General features: G+C 28.8%; 1 protein-coding gene across 3 annotated transcripts in view; it reads left to right on the forward strand.

Moving 5' to 3' along the window:
* The first annotated feature begins 1,255 nt into the window (after positions 1-1,255).
* LOC107624973 (uncharacterized) overlaps positions 1,256-14,416 on the forward strand; it is a 38,091-nt gene continuing 24,930 nt past the window's right edge. For all 3 annotated transcript variants that reach the window (XM_016327473.3, XM_088504826.1, XM_088504825.1), the window contains exons 1-3: positions 1,256-1,631; positions 1,822-1,915; positions 13,888-14,395. In XM_016327473.3, coding sequence (XP_016182959.2) covers positions 13,925-14,395 — 471 coding nt within the window. In that variant the 5' untranslated portion in view covers positions 1,256-1,631; positions 1,822-1,915; positions 13,888-13,924. The remainder of the gene's footprint in view (positions 1,632-1,821; positions 1,916-13,887; positions 14,396-14,416) is intronic.

Raw genomic sequence — 14,416 nt, forward strand, 5'->3', positions numbered from 1 at the left:
TAAATCCTATAGATATGAAATATAACTGGATATTTCTTTTGTTAAGCATTAGGATTTTTTTTTCATATTAAATGAATTTTTTGTTTTATATTTCTATAATTGTTTAAGAACAACTCGTGCTCCACCACTCTTTCCTTAAACAATTCCTGAAGCAGAACCAAGTGTAAGGTAGAGATCAATTGAATGTGATGGAATCGTGATTTGACCGATTCAAAGACCTGTGCCACTTGCTACAGGAGATGCTACAGAGGATCAATGCATGAGTGGATTCCATGGAGCAGGGCACCCCGATCCGTCACAAATGGAGTTCTCTGGTGTCGCATCAGGCCGCCAGTGGCTCGCAGGGGAGTAGAACCGCGCTGGAGCAGTGGAGAAAATTGGAACTCCAATTTTTCGCGGTGAGGATGGGATGACTTGGATTGAGCGTCTGGAGCAGCAGTTCTTACTCAGAGCGGTGCCAGAAGATGAGTGGATCGTGGTGACGATGTTCGCCATGGAAGGCCGCGTTCACGTGATTCCGACGTTGACGGTGAAAGAGAGAGGTATGTGTGTGTGTGGTTGTTGGAGGTGGGTAGATTAATGTGGGAGAGAAGAGGAAAGTTTTTATAAACTTTAATTAGGTTTACTTAATCAGTTTTAAATTTTTTAAATTTTGAATTTAAAAAATTTAAAATTAATTATTAATAATTATAATTAATTGAGTTGTTCAATTCTTGGCTAATTAGGAGTTGGTTGCATATACTTTTCCTTATAATTTTAATTTTTTTCAATTAAAAGCAATGTGTCAAACGACTGTCAATCAATTATATAAACTATAACTTCTCAAATTTAAAAATAATATATAAAATAGATACATAATTATTTAATCAATATAAGATAACATGATATATATAATTTTTGGAATATAAAAAAGTGTTGTTTCTTTTAATAAATTTGTTATTTTTTAACGTTTACCTCAAATTACAGCAAGTAATTTTAGTTTTAAGCATTTTCTAAACAAAATTTTCTTTTTTTTTAATGAGACTTCACAAATAATATAACTTATAATAAATAAAGAACTGTACATGATTTTATTGTCCAGATTTCTTCAAACTAAGTGTGTTACCTTTTTATCTTTTTTTCCTTTGTAATTGAAGGGCTATTTTTGTCTTTTCATAAATAGCTACAAGACAAAAGATCAACTTAAGTTTACTCTTGTGATGTCTTTTCCCACAACACTTATATAAATATCCACTTTCGTAGCAAATTGCTGCTTGAAACATCATTCCACAAGTGTAGGCTATTTGATTCCCTCTTTTCCACAACTTCGTTTTCATATGGATCTTAATTCTTTCAAGTGATTGAAAGAAGCCTCTGTTGCCTTTGTCTTTTCACTTCACTTCTCTTTCTCTCACTTTTTTTCTTTTCTTTTCTTTTAATTTCCTGGTCTTGCATGCAACACATTAATGTTTTCACGTCTTTTTTATAAACCCAATTCTCACTGAAAAAGAAAAAAAAAAAAAAACAAAACAAAAAAAACTTCTTTTGAATTGACTAGACAATCAGGGCTTTTATTTTTTATTATGGTTGTTTGCTGTCTTCGTTCTGGTTATGGACTAATCGCAACATGATGTATCCTGTTTGAAGTGGAGGTTTGTCTCTTATTTCATCATCTACTTTCTTCAGATTTTTGTATCTTTCTTGCGTTTATATATCATGTTAGGGCAGATGTTAAAGATTATAAAATAAAGAAGTTTTAATTGAAAATATAAAAAATTTAAACTTTTAATATATTTATTTTGTATTTATGAAAATATTTAAAATTTTTTATTAATAATGCAGAAGATTGGAAAAGGATGCCCTATTAAAGGGAAGGTGATTGACTTGAAGATTGATATAGTATTCCAATTTTAGAGATGACACCACAAAAAATACGGTAAATATTTATCATAATTTTTTTTTCTTATTTCTATTTCATCTTAAGATATGAAAATTAATATCATATTCAGAGTTTTAAATTAATCTTATCTACGCATCCTAATAAAAAGTATGACATAATTTTATTTTACTACTAATTCTGTTGAACCGATCAAATGTATAAAAGATAAAGTAAAACATTTAAAATTGTAACTCTATCAATACAAAAATGAGAAAAGAAAAATACAAACATTTTGCCAGACTGTCAGATAAAGTGTGATGAACTGAGAACTAACTTTTATTTATTTTATTTTGTGAAGAGTACGTGAACTCAAATTTAAAATGCTCTCTTATTGGAAGTTATTGGGAGGAGGGCACATATTTTTCTCTCATGAATCCTTTATTCATAATCTACCTTTTATGAATTAAGCTGATAGATCTTTTATTCAGATCTAGAAAACAGATGAGTGATATCCAATCCATATAGTCAAACCCCACATAAGATGTATAACATCCTAAAAATTAAGATATAATCCTTAAGTCATAATATTTTAATTATAATTATTTATTTGACCTCATTTATTTTTAATGTAATATATATATATATATCTTTTTAATTTGTGATAATAATAATAATAATAATAATTTGTATGAAAAATCCTGATAAATTTATTCTTCTTGCAAGACAAAGAAATAATTAATCATGAAAAAAAAAGTAAGAAATTATATCATTCACACATCAAGAAAAATATAAAACACAACAGACTCATAAAGTCATTATAAACATCTATAATTCACTAACAGAGTATTATCACAAGCATGAGTCATGACACTAAGGCAGCATTTGATGGAAAGACAGAGACTGAAAGACTGAGACTGAGAGACAGAGATTAAGGTAGTGTTTATTTTGAGGTACTGAGACAGAAACTGAGAGACTGAAACTCAGTATCATGTTTGTTGATTCAGAGACTAGTACTAAAATTTCTGTCTCTGTCTCCAAAATTTCAGTACCTCAAAAAAGTGGGGACACATGGGACTAAAATTTTTAGAGATGGAGACTGAAACTTTAATAACATTTTATACCTAAAATACCCTCATTTCAATTAATTAATTCCAATTTTACTCTTTGTGCAAATTAAATTAGAGTTTCATTCTTGTTTCAATTTTTATCTCCCATTTTGCACCAAACAGAATACTGAGATTTATTTCAGTCTCTGTCTCTTAGTCTCTGTCTCTCAGTCTCTGTCTTTCTATCTTTGTCTCTCCACCAAATGCTACCTAAAGTACGAAAAAGAAGAGACATGAAAATAAATAGACATAGTTAAACAAAAGAATAATGTTACACATTTAAGTATTTTTATTAATTAAATTTAATTAAGTTGGTCTAATATTAATAAAATCAATTATAAAAAGTATTATTCTAAATTTTTGTTTAACTTAATTGTACTTATTTCATAAAATTATTTCATAAAAAAATTTAGATGTATAACATTAGTGTATTACTCATAACAAAGATACTAAGAAAAAAAAAGGTAAGAATTATATCTAGGCTAAGCAAAATAAAATCCAAGCGAACTTAAAACAAAATTGCCATTCCTACATAAATAATTTTTTACAAATGGAAAAAAACCTACATTCTTGCTACTCATAAGTTAGCAGGATAAAATAATGGTTTAATTATTCTGCTCGTCTTTATAATTTTGTAAAATTTTTAATTAGGTTCTTATATATATATATATATATATTTTAATTGGATTCTTGTACTAACCTTTTTTTTTTAATTAGGTTTCTCTTGACAGTAATTGACTTAATTTTATAGAAATCCAACTAAAAAAAATTGGTACAAAGATCCAAATAAAAAAATGTACGAATCCAATTAAAAAAATATTTTTATGTAAGAACTCAATTAAAAGAAAAAAAAAAAGTATAGGGACCTAATTAAAAATTTTGTGACACTATAAAAATTAATAGAATAATTAAACTTAAAATAATCATCCTCACTAGCTATCATTCACACCATTCATTAAACATACAAGATAATAAATCACAATCTATTGTGCAATCTTTGAATCTTGTGAAAGATCATATTATCATTCTTGATGTGATAACTTCAAGCTTTTCTTTTATAATTTTCAAAGACAATTTCATTTCTTTCATTAATGATGCTTAAAATGCATAATCACATTATATTGTTTAAAGTCTCTGTTATCGAATTTATATAGTTTAGTTTCAGTAAGTACACCGTACCGGTTCACAAGTAATAAGAAAATGATTAAAAAAAGATTGTCTTTTTTCTCGAAAATTAATTCAATAAAATACAGTTCAATTGAATCTATCACTATTTAGACCATTCAAAACTCAAAAGATGATTAACTAAAAAATGACAAAATAGCAAAAATAAAAAACGTTAAAAAATAAGAAATAATGAATTCATACTAGATGTTTAGATTCAACTTCACTTGATGTTTTAAACTCTCTAGTAATTGTTTATGGCATGTTGGTATATGTAAGAGTCAAAGGATTGCAAAAATCTGAGGAGGAAAAAATTAGCATAAAATAAAATAAAATAAAATAAATCTACATCGAAAAGAACTAAGAAGAAAGATCAGAGAAATTGAGCAAGCACAAGAAAGTTGAACCAAAGTATAGGCACTCTTGAAAAGTCGAGCAAAATTCTTTAGTAACTTGGCCATTGTCATATTCTATTATCTTAACTTTTTAGAGGCGATTTTATCCTCTACTTACTTGTTAGTTGGATAAAATCTAGAGGAGTACTAGAAAGACAGTAAATTTGTTATTAATTAGTCATTATTAATATTTTTAAGAGAAAATTTTATTCTTTTTTTTTACAAGATATTAAAATGACACTCTTCTCCCCTTTATTTATAAAATGTATATTTTCTTTCCTTATAACTTTTAAAAAACCTCCTCTTTAATCTATTTTAAATTTTTTGTGTTAATTAATGTTAACTTTATCTATTTTTTTTAAAAAAATATTTTTTACAAAAATATCCTTTAGTAAAAATTTTATTTTTTTATTATTAAATTTTGCTTACCAAAATAATATTTAATAAATTATTTTTTATTTATTAAATTGTATTTTTACTAAAATATTTTTTAAAAAATTTAATAATTAAATTATTTTTTTCTAAAATACCTTTCAATAATTTTTTAATTATTAAATTATGATTTTACTAAAATATTTGTTAATAATTTTTTATATTTTACTATTAATTTTTCAATATCAATATATATTATTTTAACATTAAATAAAAAATTCTTACCATTATTAATATGTATAACAATTAATATATATTGATATCAAAAAATTAATAATAAAATATAAAAAAGTTGTTAACAAAAATTTTGGTAAAATTATAGTTAATAATTAAAAAATTATTGAAGGGTATCTTAGAAAAAATAATTTAATTATTAAATTTTTTAAAATATTTTGATAAAAATAAAATTTAATCAATAAAAAAATAATTTATTAAAGGGTATTTTGGTAAGTAAAATTAGTGTCAAAAAATAAAATTTTTGTTAAAGGGTATTTTTGTAAAAAAAATAATTTATATTTTCTTAAAAAATGGATAAAGTTAAAATTAGTTAACAAAAAAAAAATTAAAATGGATTAAAGAGGAGGTTTTTTAAAAGTTATAAGGGAGGGAAATGTACATTTTATAAATAGAAAGGAGGAGAGTATCATTTTAGCATCTTGCAGGGGAGAGGAGTAAAATTTATGGTGTAAAATTTTATTCAATGGTATAAAATTACTTAATGATTAAGTATTGATGACCAGATTTTAATAAAAATACTAACCCTTAAATTTTTCCTAAAATCTAATGAAAATCTTTTTAGTAAACTCTTTCAAAAAAAAAAGGAGAAAGTCTAACTACTTCTTTGTTTTTAAGAAAAAACTTGTGTTAATATTTCGTTGAACCACATAAATTATAAAGGTCTTCATCCAGAGAATTTCTATTGAGAAGGTGGATGAATTCAACTTTAAATCTTTTTTAATTGTGATTTTTGATCCCTAAATAATTAATGAATTCTTTGGAAAAATGATTTGGCACAAATAAAATTCATGTTTCACTCCTATTTGATCAATTAAAAATTGCAACACAACTTTGGGAGTTTGATGCATTCCCTTCATTGTAGCTAGCAAGTCGGTTGAACTTCCCTCCTCTATGAAATTTTCTTAAACTCTTTCTTAGGGTATTTCTCCTCCGTGCCTAAGAATTATTATTCTTTATATCCTTGGTCATATCATCATGGCACTCTTTGCAGAGGGAAATTGACCCTATTAGACTTAGCAGTAATAACATGAGAATAAACCACTCTACCACACTTCTTAGTTGAAATTTCTATTTATTAAGTAAAACGGATAACTCTGCTTATGTTACACCTGCAGTAGATAGTCGGTCCGAAGTCCGAATAAAGGAGGAGGGTTGTGTTAAGCTTTCGACAGCTTATATAAAAACTTAGTCGAATTTTCATGACATGAATTAAAAACGTTATTGCACTAAAATTAGGTCGTTGCCCGGAAGTGACGTATTGTATGGCTCACGTACAGTGTCAACTGAAAAAGAACCGTTGCATCAGTGTTCGGGTGTAGTGTTAAATGAGAAAGGTTTCCCGCGTTTTCGTGAACGGACGAGGGTAAATAAGCTAGTTCACAAAGAAAAAGATAAAAGTAAAGGTCAGAACGACAGAAGATTGAGATTTGGGACATGAAACATAAACACTCTAACAGAAAAATCTATGGAGGTGGTGGATACCATGACAAAGAAAAAGATTAACATCATGTGCCTACAAGAAACAAAATTGGTCGGCGTGAAGGCTAGGGAGTTGGATACCTTCGGGTTCAAACTTTGGTATACAGGAAAGGTGAAGAATAGGAATATGGTAAGTATTATCGTGGATAAGCAATGAAAGAAGGACGTAGTGAATGTTAAAAGGGTGAGTGATCGGATCATCTCTATCAAACTTGTGGTGGAATGAGGTACTTTTCATGTGATTAGCAACTATGCACCACAAGTGAGTTCGAATGAGCAACAAAAGATTTTGAGAGGATCTAGAGAGTTTGATCCAAGACATACCTTCAAGAGATAAGATTTTCTTAGGAGGAGATTTAAATAGTCATGTTGAAAGAGAAGTGACTGGGTATGAAAGTATTCACGGAGGTCATGATTTTGGGGTGGTCAATACCGAGAGTAAAACGACTATTTTGCACTTTTCCTCAACTTTTGACCTTCCCATCGCAAATACATGTTTTAAAAAGAAAGACAAAGATTTTATAACCTATAGGAGTCGCATGACAAGCTCTCAAATCAACTTTTTCTTGTTGAGGAGAGTTGACAAAAAATTTTGCATTAATTGTAGAATTATTCCGAAAAAGAGTTTAATAACACAACATAGGATACTCGTCATGAATTTTTGCATTGAGCAAAAATTGAGAAAAAGACATCATACGAAGAACCTAAAGACGAAGTGGTGGCAGATGAAAAGTGAAGAGCAAAGAAACTTCCTAAAAAGGGTAGGAAAAGAGGCAAAATGGAAAGATGATAGAAGCGTGGTGGAGATGTGGAGAGATGGTAGAAGTTATTAGACGAATAGTAAAAGAAAATTTTGATAAATATAGAGGGGTAGGATCAAGAGACAACGAGAGTCCTGGTAGTGAAATATGAGTGTACAAGAAAAGATAAAGCCGAAAAGAGTGTTTTAAAGAATGGTTTTTATGCCACAATGCAAATAATTGAAAAAAATATAAGGCGGCTAAGAAAGAGACAAAAGTGATTGTAAATGAAGCAAGAACAGTAGCATATGAAGGTCTCTACTAGTCTTTAGGTACAAAGAAAAGAGAAAAAGATATATATAGAATCGCAAAGAATCGTAAAAGAAGAACGAGAGACTTGAATCAGGTTAACTGCATAAAGGATAAAGACGGAGAGGTGTTGGCTCAGGAGGAAAAGATCAATGAAAGGTGGAAGAGCTACTTCTACGAGTTATTTAATGAAGGACAGAAGACTCTTCCGAGTCTTGGTCGGTTATGCACAAGAAAAAAAGATCAAAACTTTGACTACTATCGAAAGATTCGAGACTTTGAGGTGAAAGAGGCTCTAAAACGGATGAAAAATGGCAGGACAGTAGGACTCAATAATATTTTGATTGAAGTTTGGAAGGGCCTTGGAGAGAAAAGCATCAGTTGGTTAACCAAGCTTTTTAATAAAATTTTAAAGTCAAAGAAGATGCCAGATGAGTGGAGAAAGGGAATATAGAGAGTTGCGAAAACTATAGAGGGATCAAACTCATGAGTCATACCATAAAGTTATGGAAAAGGGTGACAGAACGGAGGTTGAGACAAGAGACACAAGTAACAGAAAATTAATTTAGTTTTATACTAGACAGATCCACTACTGAAGCTACATACCTATTAAGAAGGATGATGAAGAGGTATCGTAGTAATAAAAAAGACCTACATGTTGTGTTTATTGATTTGGAAAAAGCATACGATATGGTGCAAAGGGAAGTCTTATGGAAAGTTTTGGAAATGAAGAGAGTAAGGATCACATATATTTGTGCAATTAAAAATATGTATGATGGGGTTATAACTAGTATAAAAATTCAAGGTGGTGTGACAGAAGAATTTTCTATTCATATAGGATTACACAAGGGATCATCTTTAAGTTCATACCTTTTTATATTAGTCTTGAAAATACTCACAGAGCATATCCAAGAGCTTGTGCTATAGTGCATCATTCTTATGAGAGAGTAAAGAGAATACCTAAATAAGAAGTTGGATTTATGGAGAGAAGCTCTAGAAGTGTATGGTTTGTGCATAAGCCGTAACAAGACGGAATATATGGAATGTAAGTTCGGCCATCGAAGAAAAAACTCTAATACAGAGGTGAAGATTGGAGAAAACATCCTACAAAAAGTTAAAAGTTTTAAGTATCTTGGGTGTATCATATAGAATAATGGAGAGATCGACCAGGATGTAAATCATAGGATCAAGCAGGTTGGTCAAAATGACAGAGTGCGTCTGGTTTTATAAGTGACAAAAAAATGTTTTTAAAACTTAAAGGTAAATTCTATCGCACTCCTATCAGATCGGTTATGCTTTATGGTACAGAGTGTTAGGCAGGCAAATGGGAGCACGAACATAAATTAAGTGTGGTAGAGATGAAGATGTTGAAATGGATGAGTGGTCATACGCAATTGGATAAAATAAGGAATGAAGATATAAGAGAGGAGTTGGAGTAGCACCTATTGTGAAAAATATGGTAGAATCGCGTCTCAGGTGATTTGGACATAAGAGAAAAAGACCGACAAAGCACCCAGTTAGAAGGGTAGATGAGATGGAAGATGGATAATGGGTGAAAAGGAGAGGAAGACTTAAGAAAACCATCCGTGAGATAGTCAAACAAGATTTACATGTAAACGGTCTCTTTGTAAATATGATACATGATAAAACTCAATAGCGTCGTTTGATTTATGTAACCGACTCTATTTAATAGAACAAGACTTTATTGTTGTTATTGTTGTGGTTATTGTTGAGTAAGTAAAACGGATGAATCATAAACAATGAATATAATTACAAAGATTTTAATGTTTTTGAATATAAAAATATAATTTTTTTATACCTTTAGAAATTAAAAAAAAATATATAATTCTATTTTATCTTTTAAAAATATAATTTTTATAATTACAAAGACTTTAATATTTTTGAATATAAAAAAATATAATTTTTTATATCTTTAGAAATTATAAATTTATTAATATGGTTGTAAAATTATATATATTACTTAATAGTTAATAATAATAAAAAAAAACTTTGGCTGAATTAGCCCACCAATTCGCAGTTAAATGAAGTGGGATAAATTTCTAAAACCACCTCACTAGACGGGGTGGGGCGGACTTCCCCGTTTGCCACCCCTATAAACATGGTCTTTAGGTTGTGTATTTTTTGTATTTTTCTTAATTTTAGTAGTTTTTTTTTAAATTAAAAATTAATTCTATTTTATCTTTTAAATTTTCGTTATCCACAACTGGAGAATCTAATTGCACTTTAAAAACAAGAGTTATAAAATTATTAATTTTTTAATTTATTTATGGATACTATATTTATATATATATATATATATATATATATATCAATTATAATTATATATTAAATAACTTATATAACGGTAATCTTATTTATTATTATAAATACTAAATTAAATAAGTTATTTTTTTATTTAAAATTAAATAAAAATAAAATAAAAATATATTATTTTATTTAAATTTTAAATTTTAATAAATATGACAAATATAAATAATAATTTCAGAATTTTGATTCTCTAACTTCAAGTTTTACAAAACATTATATAGATGGATCAAAAATCAAAATCTATATCTTGATGTCCTTTTAATTTCGTTAGGTTGTCACGCACCAAGCTCAATCCACTTTCTAATTTTTCAAACCAACCGATTTTAACCAAAACCTAAACCTAGGATTTTCTATAAATTGGGAAGCGGAGATTAAAAGGTTTTCTCACCTTTGCACCAAAAAGTTCACAGCAGAAATCTCCCACAACTTGTATTAAAACTCTTTGTAAGAATTATATTTATTAACATTAATTTTGGAAAAAGCCTAACAAAAAATTACCAAGATACTATGAAGAGAGGGGATTTTTAGAATTTGTTATTTTTTGATAGGATTTTTGTGTTCTTAAAATTTCGTTGTATTGTTTTGACAAAATTTTTTGTTGTACCGAACAAAATTACTATGATGCTGAATTAAATGATTTATTAATTTGGAATATTAGGGTTAGGAATAGGTAGGATAAGATTTTAGACTTCATCCTAATTCTATCCGTGAGTTTGACTTCTCTCTAAAACTCAATTTTACCTTATCTGGAGGTAAGTCTCAAAGTGGTCCCTGAATTTACCCTCAAGTCTCATAGTGATCTCTGAAGTTAAAAATTACTCATATTCATCCTTGAAGTTGCACTCCGGGATTCAAACTTGTCCTTCCGGCCAATTTCGTCCAGCTGGCACAACCAGAAAGCTGAGTTGGAGTCGTTGGTGACACGCTGTCAGCACAACAGCTAGATGACGTGGTGGCATAAACTGTTTTGATTCAATTTGGTCCCTAAATTGAGGTTAAAAACCCTAATTCTCAATTGAGTCTCTTCTCCTCTCTTTTTCATTGCACTAGAGGTGACTCTCTTCTATTGCTTCACCTACAGTGTCTTCTCCATCTTCAAAAACCACACGGAAGAGAGTCACCTCTGGTGTGATGGAAAAGAGAGGAGAAGAGACTCAACTGGGGATTAGGGTTTTTAACCTCAATTTAGGGACCAAATTGAATCAAATCAGTTTATGTCGCCACGTCAGCTAGCCGTTGTGCTGACAGCGTGTCACCAACGAGTCCAACTCAGTTTTTCGGTTGCGCCAGCTGGACGAAATTGGCCAGAATAAGGACGAGTCTGAGTCCCGGAGTGCAACTTCAGGGATGAATATGAGTAATTTTTAACTTCAGGGATCACTATGAGACTCGAGGATAACTTCAGAGACCACTTTGAGACTTACCTCACCTTATCTGTGAGTTGAAAATTTCTCAACCCTAATCCTATTCGCACTCTAAAGTTTTACATCCACCCTTACCTGACCCGATCCACAACAAATCAAATATTTTAATCAAACATAATATTCAATCATTCTATAGTTCATAGACATATTAATAAAAAAAAAGTTCATATTAAAATTAAAAGTAATAAAAATTATAATAAAATTATTGTTGAAATTATTAGAGCATTTGGGTTCAATCTCCATCAACTTCATTATATATGTATAATAATTTTTTATTATATACTATAATATATTAAGAGAGCGGATTAGTCGAATAATTGAGTTAAGCATAAATTCACACCCGATCCTATCCGCAGATCAACTCGCTCTACTCTCAACCCGATCACTGCGGATCGAGTTGCCAACCCTACTCAAACGGACTGAATCGAATTGGATATCTGCGAATAGGATTAATATTGCCAGTCCTATGGAATACATTCTTGATATAATAACATAGAAAATAGTACAAAAAATCACACAATTATATAAAATAGCAAAACAACAGAAAAAATTTAACAAATTTATGTTTAGTTTGGTAAAACAATTTTAAAAGATGTTTCTGCTTTTAAAAAATATAAGCTCATTATTTTGTATGTAATAAATAAAAAAAACTATGTACTTGTAATTTTTAAATCAAAAAATAGAAATGTTTCTAAAAACACTTAAATAGAGTTTTTTTAAATTCACTTATACTTATTAAAATTAAAAAAATTAATATAATTTTATATATTAATTAATTTTTAAATTTAATTCATATATTTGTATCTATTGTAGTTTTTTTAAATTTAAAAATTATTTCATTAAATATAATTATTGTTATTTATATTTATTGAAAATTATTTTTAGTTTAGTTTGCTAAAAATATTTTTCAAAAACTAGTTTTTATAAATTATTTTTCAAAAGTAAAAATTTTATCCAACTAAGACCTAAAAGCATTGCCAGATGTTTGCAAATTAATCCATGCAGGGATATAACACAAAATTAGTATAAAACACTAGAAAATAATAGCAAAATAGCACAGTTGTTTTTTTTTTTTTTTTTTTTTTTTTTTTATTATTCTTGTTTGTTTAAAAATATGTTACTTGAAACTGTTGAAAGTAACAAGGAAAAGGATAGACATGGGGAGTGGAGATCGGAATTTGAGAATATAGAAGTTCGTTTGAATGGTTCTATCCAGCCAACTCCTTTAGTTTAGAAGAAAATCTTCTATTAATCAAGGACTTGAGCATCAAAAAAAAAATGAAGCAGAATTGCGACTCAAAATCTGTTATTGGAAGATCACAGAGTAGGGAGGCGCAGACCATCTATTGAAGGAGAGAGTATGAACTGAAAAATACACAAATTAGGTTAGAGTTAGAATTAATAAAAAGATACATAACATGGGAATCAAAATAACGGTTTGGGATGTGAGACTTGTTTGAAATTTGGCTGAAATAACACTTGTTCACGTCGTATTCCGAAAGATGATGACTAATTTTTTAAACTTCTTTTAGTTAAGAACTATGTTGTTCATAGAAAAAATTGTGAAAAATTAATTTGAAGTATCATTTAAAAAAAAAAAAAGATAATGTGCATATTCTAAGAGCATACTTTTGAAAAATTGAGCATTTTTATATTGTTAAAAAAATCGAAATAGATTCTTAAATAAAAAGTACCTTGTTCAAATTTTGATACAGAAGAGAAAGTTATGGAATATTGTACAAATGTTGAAAAATTGAAAGAAATGTTAAATTTTTGGCGTTTACTCTGCAATATTTATATGTCAAATATTTTGAAAGAAATTTGACAAAATACGCGATAATTCTTTGGGTGAATTCAGTGCATCGCTTCTATAAATAGCAAGATTTGCTTCATTTCAATTTGAACCAAAAGAGTGGGGGAAAATCTAGCGAGAGAATATGTGACGGTTGAGTTATATATTAACAGATATTTTTTCTATGATAAAAGTAAAAGGTGTTTGTTGTGTTTAAAAATTATAAGGTATGGTAAAATAGTTTTAGAAATAACACTCTATTATATTCTTTGGTATAGAAATATGTAATCAAAGCAAAATACTATGTAATTATTTTGCGTAGGAGTATAGAAATAATACTATGTAATTAATCTGAATGTTAAAAAAAAAAAATCTAAAGTTAGTTTGTGATTTATATCCAATTTTAAAATTTTCATGTTAAATAATGGTATAAGTGGCCTTCATATAATAGTTCCTTTATAATATTTTTAACCCGTACATATATAGTATATATATATATATGAATTGTTGACATATACATAGTATTATACTTATATATGTATACAATATATATATGAATTGTTTACATTTCCCATATGTTCTTATTATTAATTGTTTTCATGTATATATATGCATGCATGCAGAAAGAAGATGTAAGTCAACAAGAGGAAGGATAAAAGCATGTGTAATCCGATTCCTGATTTTATACTAGAATGTATTTTCGACTCCCTAAAGGAGATAGTTGTAGTTGGATGGAAGAAGTATGCAAGCAATCCGGTGGACTATGTGTTGAACAACAAGAAGAAACTTAAGGAGCTAGAGAAAGCCATAAATGATCTCCAGGAGGATAGAAACAGGGTATGTGGAAAAGCCGACGAGGATGAAGTGCGATTCGGGAGAGAAGTATATCATGTTAAGGCATGGTTGCGTCAGGTACAAGACATAATCGATGAATATCGTAAGTTGGAAGAAGATAGGAAAAAACACTTTGTGGCGTCCTACCTAAATCCAATTCAAAGGTATGGCTGGAGCAAAACAGCACAAGAGATTAAAGGGACGGTTGGAGAGCTACAAAATGAAAAGTGTGATATTATTATATCTTCTTGGCAAGATCTATCATCCATTGGTGTTGCAACTTCTGAATTTGATTATGTGAGTTTCTAGAATGCTTTG

Source organism: Arachis ipaensis, chromosome B2 (genome assembly GCF_059453495.1).
Source record: "Arachis ipaensis isolate K30076 ecotype BB chromosome B2, ASM5945349v1, whole genome shotgun sequence".
In the NCBI taxonomy this organism is placed as follows: Eukaryota; Viridiplantae; Streptophyta; class Magnoliopsida; order Fabales; family Fabaceae; genus Arachis; species Arachis ipaensis.